Source organism: Dipodomys spectabilis, unplaced genomic scaffold, assembly GCF_019054845.1.
Source record: "Dipodomys spectabilis isolate Male_0828 unplaced genomic scaffold, ASM1905484v1 ptg000138l, whole genome shotgun sequence".
Classification (NCBI taxonomy): Eukaryota; Metazoa; Chordata; class Mammalia; order Rodentia; family Heteromyidae; genus Dipodomys; species Dipodomys spectabilis.
This window is the reverse complement of record NW_024870815.1, coordinates 11,909,049-11,928,629: the sequence shown is the minus strand read 5'-3', so window position 1 is coordinate 11,928,629 and position 19,581 is coordinate 11,909,049. Positions and strand designations below refer to the sequence as shown.

At 34.9% G+C, this 19,581-nt stretch overlaps 1 protein-coding gene across 1 annotated transcript in view; it reads left to right on the top strand.

The window, feature by feature from the left end:
• The window catches only part of Hcn1 (hyperpolarization activated cyclic nucleotide gated potassium channel 1), a 285,847-nt gene that overhangs the window by 42,863 nt on the left and 223,403 nt on the right, over positions 1–19,581 (top strand). Inside the window, 1 exon segment of the mRNA XM_042690598.1 lies at positions 5,585–6,008. Coding sequence (XP_042546532.1) covers positions 5,585–6,008 — 424 coding nt within the window.

Genomic DNA, 19,581 nt, shown 5'->3' with positions numbered 1-19,581 from the left:
CCTTTACAAAGATGTAGCTGGGCCTTATGTGCACAAAATAAACCTTAAGATATAGAATAGGTTCATACTTTAGAAGACTTTGAATGGTTATATTTTATGTGGAAGCTATAGGAATGTCTTTTGTGTATAAGTATGATACAATTTACATGGGAAGGTAGAAATGGGGAAATTAGCACACAGAATGAAGATAGACGAAGAACTTGATGGCAATGGATCTAAGTAAAAAGCTAAAGACGAAAAGTACTTTACTAGACAAAAAATAAGTACAAGATCAAACAACAAGCTTAGTGGAAAAGATTCAGAGACAGTTCTTAAGTTTTATGAACTTAATAAAAATTCTGGGTAATAATATTCAGGAATAAAATATCAGGCAACAGTTTTGAAATTGTAACATTAATTAGTTGGAATTCAAACTTGTTGGGTCAAACACTTGAAAGGCCACAAACTTTCTAGAATGTTGCTGGAAATATGTAACTCCAACACTTGTATTAAGGCCAGGAACAGATCTGAGAATTGCTTACTTGTAGGAGTTGATGAGGTTAAAAGTCACAATATTTCGAGGGGAGGAAATGGTGGTGGCACAAGAGCATCAGTTAGAATGACCACATTAGTGGCTGACAAGAGCAATGAGAACCGAAGAAATTGTAAATGAGTAAGTATGATAATATAGGTCATTGAAACAAAAATTGGGAGAGTTTCAAGTAGATGGAGTAAGCAGTTAAAATTGTGAACTGTCATAGAGAATAATATAAGAAGGAATGTAAGACCATTATGTTAGAAGGCTAATGCATCGGGAAAACCTGCAGATATAGAGAAAGAGAAGTAAAAAAATGAGATTTACAATTGAGTAGATCTTTTGTGATTAATATAAATCTTAATACATTCAGAGAGATTGGATTTTTCTTTCCCCCACTTATTTTAATAAATCATCACACAATTTACTAAAATAATATACCACTGTACTATCTCATATTCTCCTTGGATAAATGGCTAATTTACTAAAAATGTAACTACATGACTTTAAATATGGTCTAACTTAGTATTATCCCTGAGGTAGACTAAAATTTCCCGCAAATAGGGTTATTTATCAAAGTTTTACTCTGTTATGAAAATGAGTGTATTTCTACTTCAAATTGCCTGTAGTTGAGTTGTTTGCATTTTCTGTTTTTTTTTTTTTTTTTGTTTGCCATGGACAGTGAATGTCTCCCTGTGAATCACCACAAAAGCATTAGAACAAAAACAGACCTGAGAAGTAAACTCTCTTACACATGCAAAACCACACATTTTCTCAATTTCTGTGTAAATATTCTGGGCTTAAGTAGTGAGATGTTTTTGGGTGTCCATAAGGTCTGATAACATATCAGATCAAAGTTCAGATACTCTGTCTACATAGAGAGATGAACTACCACTAAAACCACTGATCAATGTTACTTTTTCAGAAAATATGTGCCTAAATATAGGATACATATTTAATTTGGTTTTTGATAACTGAATAATTTTAAATGAAATTTGGAACATGATTGCAAAAAATATGTGTAGTCATAAAAATTTCCACTGTGGTGTTTGCTAATTTATGGATGTGTTTATTCACTGACATGATAAATTAGTAAAACTGTATGCCCAGCTTATGATTGATATCTAAAAATAAATTTTAATTGATGTCTTTAGAACATTTCTCTGAACAAAATGGACACAGATTTATACTATATCTAGCAATATTTTATTAATCTCCTGTAGCACCAATAATTTTAAAACCAGTGACAGGTCACAGAAATACTACATTTTGGTAAAGGAAATGCTGTGTTTCATGGAAATTATCAAAAGAACTCATCCCATAGAGAGGAGAAGAGAAGCATTCAGTACTTAGGAAATAAGTTATAAAAGTGAATCCTTTAGTAGTAAAGTGGCCATTAGTTAAATCATTTTGAGGTTTTAGATCAGATTTGTCAGGCTGTAGATTTTTTTTTCCACCAGGCCAGACATCATCAGGAGCTAGAACAGGAGTCTCTCAAGGACAGTGGGAATTCTTGTAGAAGAAGAAAATATTTTTGATATTTACCACAAAAATTTACTACAAGTCTTAAATGATGGTAGTGGGTTAAAAAAGTGTATAGCTGGGCACCGGTGGCTTATACCTGTAATCCTAGCTACTCAGGAGGCTAAGATCTGAAGATCAAAGTTCAAAGCCAGCCTGGACAGAAAAGTCCATGAGACTCTCATCTCCAGTTAACCATCAGAATACCGGAAGTGTGCTATGGCTCAATTGGTAGAGCACTCTCTCGCCGTGAGCTGAAGAGTTGAGGAACAGCACTGAAGCCCAGAGTTCAAGCCCCATGACTGACATAAAAAAAAAAAAAAAGTGAAGTATAGTGGAATTCTTCCTTCTTCCTTCTTCAGAATATCATTTCCTCTTCTGAATACCAGTATGGTGCAAATGGTTTCTTTACATAAACTAAATTCCCTATGAATTTACTTTATTACTAAGAAAGGTTATAGTTATTATTGTTAACACTATTTTGTCATTGAAAAAAATATTTTACCTTTTTATTACTTGCTTCTATCATTTATTTGCTTCCAATATAAGATATGATAATTACTTAGATTATTATTCTGCTCTAATTGTAACTACTGAACTTGCATGAGTGTTCACACTGCTTTGTTGGTATTTCCGAGAAAGAAACTTTGTTCTCACAATTACTTTCTCCATTTTCTTGAGTTCATGGGGATTTATTGTAAGGATGGGGAAATATTCAAATAATTCCAGCAGTGTGGATGTCAAATTTTTAAGGAGTCAGTATTACCTCTCAAAAGCTTGAATTCATGACCTAGCATTTGTTAGAAAGGTGTGCTACTCTTTGACTTAAACCTCCAGACCTTTTTCTGCTTTAGTTATTATTCAGGTAGGGTCTCCTAGGCTAGCTTAGTCCGTTTCTTCCCTTCTCCACAGCTTAGCATGCTCCCTTCCTAGGCAACACCAGGCCCATGTAGTAAAGGCAGTAAATAATCAACTTCCAGCCCCCTTTACCTTGGGATGGCACTTCTCTGGGGCAGCTGCCACCATATAAGGCAAGAAGAGCCCCTTAGAGTGACCTTCAGGTCTGGGCAGCTGCAGGACTCTTATCTACTATTTGGACAGCAGCCATAAATCTTAGTCTGCCATGATGAAGCCCCTGGCCCACATGTCCACACCAGAGTCTCCACTTCCTAGCCCCTTCTAGCCTCTCCTAAACCTCCTAGGATATATAGGTCACCCCAGACAATAGCCAGTGCCTTTTCTCATTCCTCCCTTGTGAGAAGGAGTCTTGCTGGCCCCCTTTCTTGGCAATAAGCCCTTCTTTGTTCTTTGTACCTGGATGTCTGTGTGGTTCTCTGGCAAAGTCTATTAATCTTAATTTTGCTAACACTAACCTTACACCATTACCTCTTTTGATCTTCTCCATGACTGAGATCACAGGTGTGCCTCACACCTTCAGCATATTGACTAAATTAGGCTTCTCACCAGCTTTTATGCCTAGATTGGTCTTTCTTATTTATGTCTCATGAGTATCAGAAATTGCAAGCATAAGGCCTAACTCAAGCCTTTTAAGAACTGTAACATTCCTTAGGATACCAAACAGATAGCTGTGTAAACCAGAACACTTGGAGCACCCATCTAATTTTTCGGTCTTGGATCCCTTTGCCTGTATAACAGTTTCTACATGCCATGTTCAGCAAACATTACTATATGAAATCTGGTAGATCAACTCTGTGGGCAAAGGAAGAAAATGAAGTTCATGGCACAAATAGGAAGGCATGATATAATGAAGATGCTGTCTACATTACAGAGGAAGATTAATACAAGTTTGAACTTTAAGCAACTTAAAATCTGTAATAATAAGGAAAAAAGAAAAATAGCAACCAAATCAAAAGTAAAAATAGGAAACAAACAGAAATGTTGCTTCTTTATTTGTTGTACAAAACTAAAGATGGAGGAAAGAGAAAAATGAGTAGGCAGGGACTATAGAGAAATTTGGGGACAGCGACATTACTCATGCATGTGTTATGAGTACATGTACTCATGTACATGTACTAAAATTTACCTCATATCCATAGAGTGAATCACACCAAGGGTGAAGCCTGCCTGCAGTTACATATAGACTTGCACCATCCCTAAGATAGAGAGTATGTGGGGTGTAAATTTGGGAGGGGATATTAGGAGTTTGAGCTTAGGCATGCTGCTTTAGGCGAGTGTGAGATATTCAAGAGAATAGATTCAATAGCTTGTATAGTATCAGGATCTGAAGGCTTAAAAACAAAAGTGGACTAGAGATCAAGGTTTTAGAGTCATCAGGTACAAATTAATCATTAATGATAGGGATGAATACGTAGTATTTTTGCCCAAGGAACACATGAAGAATAATGAGAAAAGGTCTGTGTGTGACACCAGGTTCCCCTTTCAAGGGGAGGCAGAGAAAGAAGCTCACAGTAGAGACAGATAAGAATATCCAGAAGTGAAAAATCCTCAGGGAACACATGATTTCATTTTAGAGTTCAGTGATGTCATTTCTTTGTGAAGTAACTATTACAGTATCGCATCTGCTCTACGTCTCTCTCTTCTGTCCTTAGTGTATTAGATGACACAATTTGTATTTCCATTAAGAGATTAAAAAAGAAAGCTTTCATTTACTTTGCCAGTGCATGATAAATGACTGACATATTCGTGTACTGTTCTGTAAATGTATAGATAAGTCTTAACAGAAGTAGAGGTAAAATCTCCACAGGGAAACACATTTATATAATCGTCGGGCTAGAGGCTAGGGGAAAAAGAACGTGTTATTTTTGTCAGGTATGACTTTTTTGTCCTAGGAGTCAGTCATAACTAAAGATAATGACAGGGGGCTGGGAAGGTGGCTCAGTGGTAAAGCACTTGCCTTCCATGCAAGAGGCCCTGGGTTCGATTCCTCAGCACCACATAAGCAAAAAGAAAAAAAAGCCGAAAGTGGCGCTGTGGCTCAAGTGGTAGAGTGCTAGCCTTGAGCTGAAGAGCTGAGGGACAGCGCCCAGGCCCAAAGTTCAGGCCCCACGACTGAACCCCCCCCCCCCCAAAAAAAATAATGACAACTTTAAGTTCATGCTAATGTATACTTTACCCAAATGTTGCTCACCCATTTTTATTCTTACACGTGGTTGGGAAATTGATACACGGAATATTCCAAAATACCTCAAAAGAGTTTTACCAGAGACAGTTTTTAAAGGTTCATCTTGTATTTGTCCCTTGTTTCTCTCCATATTTTGTTTAATTATACTAGGGAAATTCTTTTACTTTTCTATTGTATAAATGTAGGCATGCTATTCTTGAATTTTACTATAATATATTATATAAATAGTGCATTGGTGTAGAAATATACTGGTTTCACTTAGATAGAAATGATCAGTCATTGGAAAAATTTGTATTTAAATTTATGTATATTAAATTTATATTTAAAATATTCTCTATTCTTATTCTTATATATTTAACCATAAACCAGTATTATCTTTATGAGAAGAGAACTGGATGATTATCTTCCACATTTTGAAATGTGATTTTTTTTTTTATTTCTTGTAGGTTTTATTGGGATTTAATAATGCTTATAATGATGGTTGGAAATCTCGTCATCATACCAGTTGGGATCACATTCTTTACAGAGCAAACAACCACACCATGGATTATTTTTAATGTGGCATCAGATACCGTTTTCCTATTGGACCTCATTATGAATTTTAGGACTGGAACTGTCAATGAAGACAGTTCTGAAATCATCCTGGACCCTAAAGTGATCAAGATGAATTATTTAAAAAGCTGGTTTGTGGTGGACTTCATCTCATCAATTCCAGTGGATTATATCTTTCTTATTGTAGAAAAAGGAATGGATTCGGAAGTTTACAAGACAGCCAGAGCCCTTCGCATTGTGAGATTTACAAAAATTCTCAGTCTGTTGCGTTTATTACGACTTTCAAGATTAATTAGATACATACATCAGTGGGAGGAGGTAAGTTACACTTTTTCTTTTATAAAGCCACAGTATCATGAGATTTTCATTATGTTTGTTTGGATATGACTGTTGGATATGCTTCTATTGTAATAAGTTATGTGAAATTTGAGGAGAGAAAAAGGTTTTTCAGCACTCTTTCTGGTGCATAAGTAATTTTATTTGTTTCTCTGAAGGATAATAAAATACAGGTTTTTTAAAAAATCAACTTAAAAATAGTGGATATGAAATAATGCTATGATGCCAATTTAGTGTATTTAAAACAAATTGAATTTAATTAACAAATAATTATCCCACTCAATGCAATCCTTGTACTTTGGGGATTTTTTTATTGGTACAACTATATGAAGTACCATATTTAGCAAAGATGTAGGGTGTGCTTGATAGTCTAGTGTATAATTAGCTTCAAAAAGATAGCATGAATTACTTAAACATAATTAGAAAATAAAAAAATAGTGTGATATTTGTTTCCTGTAATATTTGAAACTTCATTGAATTTCTATTTGAAGAACAAAAAGTTGTTTGCATATGTCTAAGACATATAGACATATAAACACTTTGATTTTAGCATACTAATTTTGCTCATGGTTATGCCTTACTCACAGTAATTTATTATAATTCACCCCAACTAGTTCATTTCATAAAATTGGAAAGCAGAATACACAGGAGGGAAGTTGCTACACAGAAAACAAATAGTACACGATTAAATGGAGTGAATCTGGCCAGACAGGCCCTAATGTTGCTGATGAGGGCATCTGCTGCTCAAAGGCAGTGGGTGGAACTGGCAAAAATGCCAACTGGAGATTCCCAAGGACTAAGTGAAATGCACTGTCATCAATAGCAAATGAGTTTATGTCCCTCATCCACAATCTGCAAGCCAACCTTTCTGACTTTGTTTTCTTTTTGTATTTGCCTTTTTGTATGAAATACAAGCTGAATTTTATTGTTGTCATAAAAACGGGAGTAAAAGAGGCCCATAGAGTTCCAAAACTAGCCCTAGTGAAAGCAGTACACTGACTGTGCTTTGTTACTTTTCACTTTACAAAAATGCTTGTTAGCATTTTCAGTATGAATTATGCTTTTAAACAAGTCAAAATGGAAGTTTTGTTTGGTTTCTGTATGGCTGTATCAGTGTTTTTGTGTGCTTGTCAATGACAATTTGGTTCACAGGATTTCAGGAAATGACATGCAATAACAAAACACTGCATAATACACTGGCAAAAAGGCATAAAATGGATCACTCTTAAAATATGGGTATGGAATATATTTAAAATCAAATGAAGTACATTTGAGAAATTGGACCCATTTGTATTTTTTCTCTCTTTAGAACACACTATCTAAAATGGTACATATGTTCAATTTTCAGAAGTGATTTGCCCTAATTTGAGATCAATTTAAAACCAAAATGGTTGTAGATAATAAAGTCTGATATTTATTGAGAATTTATTATATGTCAAACATTATGACTGATGATTCTTTACATGGATTAGTTCACTGAATCTCCCTAACAACTTCATGAGTTAGATGCAGTTGTTATAATCATTTACTGCTAAGGCTGTTTAAGCATAGTATGGTCCTTGTCCAGATTCAGAAATAATGAGAGGCGGGGCTGGGCTTCTAAAAGGCTAACTCCAGAGTTAATAATCTTCACCTGCAAAAAAAAAGCCCTCACTCTAATCTTGATGTCCCATCACTTTTTATATTAAAAAGTATTAAAATATAGACAACTTTTTGTGACTGTAGCTGTGGTTCATACAACTTAACAGAAGTGATCAGATCCATCTTGAAACAAAACTTCAAAAATATTTTAACGAATAGCCTATGAGAGAAAGGTCACTGATAAAATGACTCGGTCAATTAAAAATACAGTAGGCAGTGCGACTATTTTTAATGCCTTTCTGTTTCAACCTTGTTACCCTAGAGAATGGCAGCAGGATGAACAGATGGCATCCTATCAGATGAAGCATGTGGTCAGAGAAGAGGACACTCTTTAACACCAATGTCCTCTGTTCCTGGCAGTGGTCATAGGCACTTAGATTTGTGCAACATGTCGAGCTTGTAAAAATGCCATGATGTAATCCAGGAGCATCAGCCGTCTGGCATCATTGTTGTAAAATGCAATCTAATATGCACTTACAGACATTTGGTAACTAAACACATTCAGGACAGAACTGTGAGTTGGCAAGATCTTTCTTATAAATAAATGACCTTGGTATAAATGATCCATAAATTCATTTAGGTGAGGAATGTTTTCTGATCATATGATATGCCCACCTAATATCAGCTTCTGTCATGGATATTTAATGCCTGATAGTGATACTGCTAAAGAAGAAAAAGATTCGTAATACAGAATTTAATACAGATTCATTATTCCACCTACATGATTCAAACCATAATCACAAAGAAACTTGAATGGTTCCCAACCTGGCACATCTCTACCTGCTTTTTAAAATGCCACCAGGATGTGTTTGCAAGTAGAAATACAACAAATTAATCAGAAGAAGTAGCTCTATGAGCTTTTGGAATAAGACTGCAGAGGAAGATGTAAGTTCACCCACATGTCTTTGAGTTCTGAGTGTTTTAGTACCAAGCTGGCTAATGCTAAATTCAGCAAATTTGAGGAAGTAATGTGTGAAGTCTGGAAGCTGCCACTGTTCCAAATGAATCATTCCTGAGGAAAGCGGCCGCCTTCCATAAGAAACTGCTTCCATTGTCGATGGTACATTTTTTTTTCTGGCCTGAATTAGTTCAACTGAAAAACAACAAGAATCTCTGAAGCCAAATAAACTAAAGAAAGGTTATGAATGAAAATAAAATAAGTTTAACACTTAACAGGTACAGAATTACTGACATTAAATGTAAGGACTCCAATAGAAGATAACATGGAATGGCTCAATCCTGAGCTTAGGAAATACCATGGTTTTGAGATATCAGGAGAGAAGTTGTTTGCAGGAGCCAATTATAAGATCAATAGCTTTAGGATGTAAAAATAGAGCTCACTGACACTAGACTGCAACTTTATGTACATATTACAAGTGAAAGTGAAAAGTTTGATGTAATTTAGATAAATCAGGACAGCAAATTCCTTTTCCTGAAAATTGAGGTAAGTCTTTTTCACTCATGTTTTGGTTTTAGAAAAAAAGTTGTTTTAATTTAGCGTTGCTGTTATTTTTGCTATATTTCAAGAAAGACATGATTCTGGCCAGATTCTTCCTAAAAGAGACCTATGGAGAGAAAAAAATCCCTAGAAATCAAATGAAATATTATTAACAATTTGTGACCGTCACAGGCCACTGAAGAGATAAAGTCTAGATTAAGTGTTGAGTACTTAGGAATTTTTCTGTTTGCAAAACTGAAGAGTTCCTGGAAGCTCAAGTGCCCCGGCTGCTAACCTCAGTCATTTTGTCAGAGAGATGACCCATGACATTTTCACCGATTTAGAAAAGGTTAATTGAAAAGAAAAATGACACTTTGTGCCCGGTATTTTGGTGCATGCCTATAATCCCTGCTACTTGAGAATTTAAGGCTAGAGGATTGTAATTTCCAGGTCAGTTTGGGCAATATAAATAAAAATTAAGTAAAATAAAACAAAACTAAATAAAATGAGAAATGCCACATTATAACTATTGATAAGAGAATCGATGTCATTGATAAAATTTAAAATTTTCATGTGTAATATAAAGCATGACGAAGCACATAATCTTATAATAGTTATTGCTTCCTAAGGCATAAATATATTTTATTTTTTATTTCTTTTTAACCTCCCTTCTGTAGATTTTATGCATATAACAATTAATTAAGTACATTTTGAGATTGGAAAGAGGAGTTGTGATTTTGTACTTATAAGTTAAAAGCAATTTCAAATAAATACATATTGTGAGCATAGCAATATTTTTCTGGCAATTAATATTAGGATTTTATGTTGGTTGAATGATTGGCATAATCCACAAATTATATTTAGCAACCGAGCATTAAAAAGGAAATTCAGTCCATAGGGAGCTACCTTTGCTTAATTTTTACCATTAAAATTGGTTTTGAAATTAACCATATGAATTTTCTATTTATAATTATGCAATGTATATTCTAATTATTTTCATCTTTTACAAAACCCATAAACTTCAGAGACTTGCCATAAGCAATTAGCAGTGTCCTAAGCCTGCCCTGGACTTAAATTTATAAAATCTCCCTATAGGATTTATAAAAGCTCCCCATCAAATCTGAATTTCTTTGTAGTGCATCTGAGGCACTGGACCCACTGCCTTCAGTCTCAACACTGTCACTTTATATTTGCACCAACAAGTCTTACTGTTTGTTTGTTTTCTAGTTTTATCATGCCTCTTGAAAAGCCTTTCAAGGAAAGGAAAAGCCTTTCTCCCCCCCTTTTTTTTTAGTATTTTGTCTTAGGTATCTACAGATTCAAACTCATTTCTAGAAAATATTGTTGCATAGACTGTAATAATACTTTTTAACAATAAAATATTGTATTGGCTTTGCATACATTTGTTGAGACTGATTAATTATATGCATTTCCTTTCTTTTTGCTGTACATGCAATATATGTCAAGAGTTACTGTCAATTTTTCCCCGGTATTTCCTAGTATAGGAGTAGAATAAAATGGAAACTCATAGTCTGCCCATCTAGTAGATACATGGCAGTCTTCTATGTGCTAAATTCACTAAATTACTTACAAGGAAGTAATCACTGTTTCCTCCCATGCATTTATTATGTGGTACCTACTAATGGAGGTGCTACATAATGTAAAAAAAAGAAGATGATAGTTTTGTAGGCAAAGCAGGTAAGTGAACAAATATATAGTATAGTAAGTAGTTTAATGAAGGAAGTAGTGAATGACAGTTTGTTTTGCACAAGTAGAGGCCTTCAGAGATATTTGTGTTTAGTCTTGAGGCTGAAATCGGCACTATCACAATGAACAAATGAACCAGGCAGAGGATTGCATTGTAATAGGATATGCGGTAAAAGCAGCTTAGAAGAGCAAATAATTGGGCATCTCTGAGTTTGGAAACATAGAATGGATTTTGTGCTAGTATGTACTTAATAGTGTGTCAATGAATCATTTTAGGAAAGGGATTTCAATTTTAAGGTTCTATCCAGTGAGATGGAGACTGCTTAGAACTTAGAACTAATATTACCAATGAGGAAGGAGCTTTAATTTATCACTTGCCAGACTGTTTTGGATATGGTTCTTTCAGGCAGGATAGCTGAAAGAATGTTTAGAGTTTCCAAGCATGCTTATCTTTGAACTATGTATGCAAGTAAATATAGTAGGATAACTACTTCTAAGACACCTATTTTGCAGTGTTTTACAAGTAAATATCAAATGTGCTGGAAATTTGGATTTTTTTTTCCCCTGGGTGTGCACTGGATTCTATATTACAAATCTGTTTTTTTTTTGTTTGTTTTGTTTTTTGGGTCCGGTCGTGGGGCCTGAACTCTGGACTTGGGCACTGTCCCTTAGCTCTTCAGCTCAAGACTAGCACTCTACCACTTGAGCCACAGCGCCACTTCTGGCTTTTTTTCTTTTTGCTTATGTGGTGCTGAGGAATCAAACCTAGGGCCTCAGGCATGCAAGGCAAGCGCTCTACCACTGAGCCACCTCCCCAGCCCCTATATTACAAATTTGTATAAATGGATATAGCTGATAACTTTACCTTTATTTTCCATGTACTCCAGGGAGAATATTGTAGAATGAGTTTTTTTTTTTTAATGCCTGCTAATAGTAGCACAGGCTTTGCTCTACCATTTGAGCCACAGTGCCACTTCTGGCTCTTTCTGAATAGTTTATTCAGGATAATCCCAGATTTTCCTGCCCAGGCTGACTTCAAACCGATGTCTTCAGATCTCAACATCTTGAGTAAATAGGATTACAGGCAGAGCCACCAGTGCCAAACAGTAGCACAATTTTGAAGTTCAAATGAAACAAGATATGTGGACATTCCTTGAAATATTTTAAACTGGTGTATGTCTATAATATTTGTTAAAAATATTGTTATGACAATGTCGTACTCAGGTTAGTATATCTCGCAATATCTAGTGTGACCCAACGTTTTCTGCACATACTGTTTCTGTTAAAGACTACTACATGTCCTCTATTGGTTATATTACTTCAGGGTCCTATAGTCTAAAATAGTACAAAGTGTCATTTTTTAAATAATGAATAATTTTCACTCCTTTGGAATCATATTAAGTCACCTTCTGGTTTATTTTTTTTAATTAAATGGTAATAGGTATTCACATGCATATAATTGTTTTTCTGCATGCTTTGTTATGAGGTTAGAGAAAGAGCTTTAAATTACTTCTGTAAAGAATCATTTTCATGGTGTTGGGAAGGTGGCTTAGTGGTAGAGTGCTTGCCTTGCATGCATGAGGCCCTGGGTTAGATTCCTCAGCACCACATAAGCAGAAAAAGCCAGAAGTGGTGCTGTGGCTCAAGTGGTAGAGTGCTAGCCTTGAGCTGAAGAGCTGAGGTATAATGCCCTGGGCCAGAGTGCAGGGCCCACAACCAACCCCCCCCCCAAAAAAAAAAAACCAAAAAATCATTTTTATTCTTAGAGAATTCTTTTCAGTATTACATACAATTTTTGAGTTTGTATTTTTCACAGCATCCTAAAGTGATTTGATGAGTCCTTTTTTTTTTTTGGACAGAAAATGTTAAGACTTTTGCAAGGATATTAACAAGGTACATGTAGGTGTACACATATGTGTGTTAGAGACCTTATTTAATACTTTTTAAATCAAAGCCTTACAGCAAGTTTGTATAATAACATTGCTTTTGAAATGGAAATCCCAGTTTCATGTTAGACATAAAAATAGGATATGAGGTAAAATAATTTTGTATCTCTTAACTGAGTTTGGAGGCATAAACTAGAATTTGTGCTAATAATGAACTTAATAGTGTGTCAACGATTCACTTTAGGCAGGGGATTTAAATTTTAAGGTTCTATCCAGTCAGATGGATATTGAAATGAGATGAATATGGAAATTTGAAATGCTCTGGCCTCTTATTTTTGAGATTGCAATATTTAGTGCCCTTAGTCCAAACCATGTTTATATTTTGTATATTTTTCAAGGTCTCCTTGACTAGATATAGATAATAACCAAATTTATATCAAGATTTGCTAAGGATGCACTCTGTTCCATGAATGAATTCCACCTGTATAAATATATTTTGTGCCTTCATACTCATGATACTCATGTTTTTTCTTCAAGTCTCTCTTTTCATCTAGTTTCCTGTTAGTCAACTGAATTGAAATATTGAAGAAAATATTGTAGACCTAGATTCATCCTTCAATCACACAGCTGAAAATATCCAAGTTCCACTAATCCTTCTTCTTAAATATGATTTGGATCTTTTCTCTATTCTTTAATTAGCACCAACCCCATACAAGCCAACTTTAGATGCCTCTCAGCTGGTTTGTAAAGTAAGACTCTTAACAACATTCTAAAATTCATGCTAGAGACTCAAAAGTGACATTTATAAGTTTAATACTATCTATCTGCTGAAGATATTTCTGTAATACTTTGTTACCATAAGAGTAAACATATATAAGACCATTTGAAATCTGATTATGGAGAAACTCCTTCAGCCTGGGAAAATATGCTCTTTATTCTTCAACTATGATGAACCTCTTTAGATCCTCAAATAAGCCTTTTAAAAATCTTTTATTTTATTATTATCTTCATGTAGTTGTACAAAGCAATTGCCATTTAACAAAGCAGTTCATGAATACAATATATCTTGATCAGTGTCACCCCTTTCAAATTCTCACCTGCACCTCCTGACCCAGCCCCTTACCTTACTTTTCTTAAATTTGTAGTATATTCATTGATTTTTTTTATTGTCAAGGTGATGTACACAGGGATTACAGTTACATAAGTACATTTCTTGTCAAACTTGTTATCTATTCCCTCTTTCTCCAACTTTGCTTTCCCCTAATCTCCCCCAAGTTGTACAGATAATTTCCAGCATATTGTCTTGTGAATATTGCTGTTGCATTGCTTCCCCCTTTATCCTTTGTCTCACCATTCTGTTGTTCCTCTTTCCTTCCCTAACTCAAATAAACATATATACAATACCTGGGTACCAAAATCAAATACAGCAACAACAAGGGATATATCATAGGGGAGAAAACATGCAAAAGAAGCAAAAAAAATCACATAGTATATTAAAAACAACAACAACAAAGTAAAACCTCTGTATCCATGTCTTGGAGTTCATTTCTCTAGGTATTCATTGAATTTTTTTAAATTTTTTTATTGTGAAAATACTGTACAGAAGGGCTACAATTACATGAGCAAGGTAATGAGTACATTTCTTATCAAGCATTGTAGCCTCCTCCTTTGTTTCCCCTTCCCATCCCTTCCCATTCATTGAATTTTTTTTACTGCACTCTCTCTTACTTCTCTTCATTTGTCTATCCTTTTCCTCTTGGCCCCACCCCAACTTTTTTTTTTTTAATTTTATTTTATTTTATTTGTGAACATACTGTACAGAGGGGTTACAATTACATGGGCAGGATAATGTGTACATTTCTTACCAAGCATTGCAGCCTCCTCCTTTGGTTTACCCTTCACATCCCTTCCCAGCCTCCCCCCTCCTCCCCAATCCCAAACCTTCTCCTCCCCCCCCCTCACCCCCCGCCCCCCCACCAACGTTGTAAAGCTTGTTTTGGACATGGCAACTTGTACTTCTCATTGTTGCAACAGGTCCACCTGTATCCTTAAACAACTGGTTTTTCCCCATCTCCTCCACAAGTTATAATGACATCAAATATAGTGAAAGCAGGGGTTATACTGTGGGGGAGGGACATACAAAGCAACAAAGAAATAATCTTATAAATGCGTTAGAAACACATGCATGAAAGAAAAAAACATTAAAATACATATCTAAGGGTTCATTTTCCTGACATCACATTATCTGACCTTTTCCGCTTGACTCATACATATACTAGATATTGCAAATAAGGGAAACCATGGGACCTATGTTTCTTTGGGCCTGGCTTACTTCACTTAATATAATTTTTTCCAAGTTTTTCCATTTCCTAACAAATGGGGCAATGTCATTCTTTCTGATGGAAGCATAGAATTCCATTGTGTATATATACCACATTTTCTTGATCCATTCATCTACTGAGGGGCATCTGGGTTGGTTCCATATCTTAGCTATGGTAAATAATGCTGCAATAAACATTGTTGTGCTGGTAGCTTTAGTGTGGTCTTGTTTGTAAACATTTGGGTAAATGCCCAAAAGTGGGATTGCTGCCACCCCAACTTTTTCAAGTACCTACTTCCTAGTGTTTATTTTGTTGAGTTTCTACTTTTCCTTTCTAGGGAATTACACTATTTGAGTTCTCCCTTGAATCTATCACATTTCAGTTAATATGTTCGTAACCACTTGCATACCAGGTATTCATTTTTCTTTGAACATTGTTCTGTTCACCAACCCCAAATGGTTAATCCCAATTTTGACATCACTTCCTTAAAATGAAATTAACTTATCTCTCTAAGGAAGTTCTGTCTTTAATCTGGCATAATTTTGCTTTGTACCATTCATCAGTTGGTAATTTCTCTTAAATTATGCTTTCTTTAGTATATTTCAAACTCAGAAAGAGACTATAATCCCTTTTGCCACATCTTCAGCTTTTAGCATACTATTTAAAAAATAATGGAACATAAAAATACTTAACTACTTGTCATGGTTATGGAAGTGTCTTTTTATTATGTATGCTTCCTCTAAAATGGTGTGTGACAATCTCAAAAAAGGATGCTTAACTGCTGACCTTTCATTGTACTTTGAGTCCATTCAAAAATCGAAAGCATTATAAATGTTACTCTACATTATTTCTGCCCCAGATATAGAAAGTGGACAATTGAAGCAGCTCATGATTCAGGCCAGTTTAGGAGAAAATGCATCTAGTCTTACATTTCCCCACAATGTTTCCAGGTAAATGTCTTAGTTTATCTATTGTTTATGCAGACATAGCATACACTATGATGACTGCTATTTTATCTGTGTGATTATAAATACTGGGAGTGCTTTTCTTCATTAATGTTGGAAACACATTTTGCGATGTACTTCTTGTTCGTTTTTTAAATTTCTCTTAACAGCTAGAGTATATTATGATAAACATATGGTATTTGTAATTGTCCACATAGTTAGAGCAACTTTTGGTTGTCTAAAACAAAATAGAATTTTATGACACATGACTTACATGAAAATATTGTACAGTTACACCCACGAATATTTGGTTTTAAAAATGGTGAGGACAAATTAAATTTAACATAGAAAAAATGTTACCTTCACTTTAAAGTTTCTTTTAAAAAGTACTTTTATCTAATCCTAAAAGCAAAATGAATTTCATTGACAGCTTCTAAAAAATTAGTCTTTTAGGGCTGGGAAGGTAGCTCAGTGGTAGAGTGCTTGCCTTGCATGTCTGAGGCCCTGGGTTCGAATCCTCAGCACCACATAAGCAAAAAGAAAAAAGCCGGAAGTGGCGCTGTGGCTCGAGTGGTAGAGATCTAGCCTTGAGTTGAAGAGCTGAGGGAAAGCGGCCAGGCCCAGAGTTCAGGCCCCATGACCGGACCCCCCCACAAAAAAAAATTAGTCTTTTATTCTTTTTGATGTGTCAAAGTAAGTTTTGTTAATTTAAAATACTTTAAATTATGTCTGTGTTATTTCAGTTAAAATAGTTGCTTTCCTAATTAATTAAGCATAATACTTGAAATATATAAAAGTTTAACACAGAAAATCAGTTTTAAGAGTTATTATAACTATATAATGGATGTTGGAGGATGAATAAAATTAGAGCCCTTCACTTGGACTGAATGGTGGCTGAGAAAGACCTACTTTGATTCTTTTTTCTTGCTGATGTATGCACTTTAAATTTTGCATTGGAGGAGTCATGTCTTCATGCGAAAAGGAAATACGTTTGGTTGGTTATATAATTCTCATGGCTATTTTGAGTTTAGTCTGCCATTTGGGACTTTTTTTATTATATTATATTCTAACATAAAATCTTCTTGTTACATCTTAAAATGAAAGACATTGAAGATCCAGGAATCATGGAAAAATTTGTACAAGTTTCTTCAAGATACTCTTCAGATCAAAACACAAATAATTATTTCTATTTGAATTATGTGGTTGTCTTAATAGTAAAAGGGAATTTATCTGAAGCTGCTTTGCATTTTAGTCTAGGATGTAGTTAGTTTGTCCAATCAATTCACCACTTATTTGATGGTGTCTATGAAAAAGTGAAATATCTACCTTTTTTAATACTTTGGAACATACCTGAAAGAAAAAAGTAGAATTAAAATTGTGGTTAGAAATTTAGAATTCAGGACCGATAACTTTCCTAATGGTATATAACAATAATGTCTGGGGTTTCAGCTTAGTGGAGTGAAAGCATTTTCATATGGGCAGTAGTTCTCCATACTGTCAAAACATTCTTGTGAATGAAACTGGAGAGAAAGGTAAATGTTTAGTGAAACCTTTTCTAATTGACTGACCATGAATTATTGGTATTTGAATGAACAGTTTTCAATAATAATGCACAATAAAATGTTCTGTCAGCAATTTAGAACAATGTAGCTTACAGAATATTCTGTCCAATAGACAATTACTTTTCTACCTTCAACTCTGCATATATTATTATAGAAGTATAATGAATGTGTAATAAAAAGTTTTCATTGGAGGCTAATAAAATGTACTTGGAATAAGTTATTAACCAAGTTTTAGATTAGTGGTATTTTAGGCTCACATGATTTTCTTAAATTTCAGGGCATGTTTAGATTTAAAGTCATGTATGTATTGAGAAACTGTTGATAAAGTTCTATGTCTAACTTTCTGCTTTCAGATATTTTTGAGGGGATTGTGACAATAATAACTAAACTTTCACTGTAGAGTCCTGACTCATTCATGTTTCATAGTTTCTCAGCTTCAAGAGCATCTTATAAAACCTGAAATACACATTGAACCATTACTAGCGTTTTGGCAGGTTATAGTTGACAGGCAGCTGAGGGCTGTTCTTTATACAGGCAGGAATGTGAGTGTCATAGCCTAAGTGAAAGAATATGCATCTGTATGACAAGGACCTTCCATCTGGAGATGGGAAGTTTGGACGGGCTGACAGAGGAGTCAGGGGACACTAGCAACAGATAAAAATATATTTCAGTTTTGATGAAGTCCTTCCCTATTTTCAGGTCACCTGCATTTGCCTAAATGTCAAAGACAGTTTAGAATTTCAGCATTGTTAGTATTCTGGGAAGCTTTGTCAGCCAAATCATCTATTCTTCTTCTCCTTTAGTTGAATTATTACTTTCGATGTGTCAAAACTCTCCAAGGGGTTGAAAGTGAAAGATGAATCGACAGCCTTTGTTGCATGCTACAACATGATATTTGTTTTAATTTTGAAACAACATAGTTTTATTTAGAATGACTTAAATACTGCATATGCAATTTTCTACTAGCTATACCAAGTAAAAATAAGACTATAAACAGTTACTTTTTTGTTTATGTTGTACTATTGCCATTAGTAGTATTTAGTAAATCATATGGCTGGAATGCTGGCACATGCTCTTCTTATTTAGTAAGACTTCATTTCAACAAATAATGGAGCATAGTCATATATACTTGCATCAATATTTATGTAGAAGGCATAAGTTGGAGGTTCTATGCCTACACTGGGCACATAGCATGAGACACGATCTGAAAAAAAATAGCCTAAAGCCAAAAAGGGGGATCATTTGATACAGTGCATACTTAGCATGCTCAGGGCATGGACGCCTACATGCTGACCGAGTAACTTAAAATGTCACAAAAGATGGGGAGTTGACAGCTCAACCCAACCATCACACTCAATTCATAATGTGTTAGCTATGCTGGAGTGGGGGAGAATTGTGTTGTGGCTAGAAGATTGCCACCCTCAAATGAGTTAGTAGAAATGAAAGTGCTGTTACAAACCATGTTCTACTAAAATGAGAGATTCGCTAAGTTTATTTGGAAAATGAACTTTACTTAAAATAATATTAAAAGTTTATTTTAATTGGAAAATGACTTCCTCAGAGTATGAAATGAAACAGTACTTGGTGTTAAAACACACAAGTTTATGAAATATCCATATACACTACAAGCTTCTTAAGGAAGAAGAAACTATTTTAACCTTGTATGTAGTCAGAGTGATAATTTAACAAAAAGGAACCAATCCTTTTCTCAGCCTCCCTCTTTTCCTGTCTCTTCCACCTCATCCCCTCCCCCCTCCTTCTCCCCTTCTCTCTTTTCTCTTCTTCCCCTTGCTCTCTGCCTCTCCTTTAACCTTTGTCCCTCCCCCTCTCCTCTCTGACCTTCTCCGTTTCTGCCTGTCTATTGATGTTGGTGTCTGTGTCTCCCTTCCTTTCTCCCTTCCTCCTGTCTTCTTTGCTTCCATTCCTCCCTCTCTACTTATCTCTCCTTCCCTTATCCCTTCTTAGAGTACAGACTTACCTTCCTAAGACATCTAATTGGAAAATATGGTATCATTAATAAATGATTACAAAGCTTAACAGATACAAAAAAGTTTTT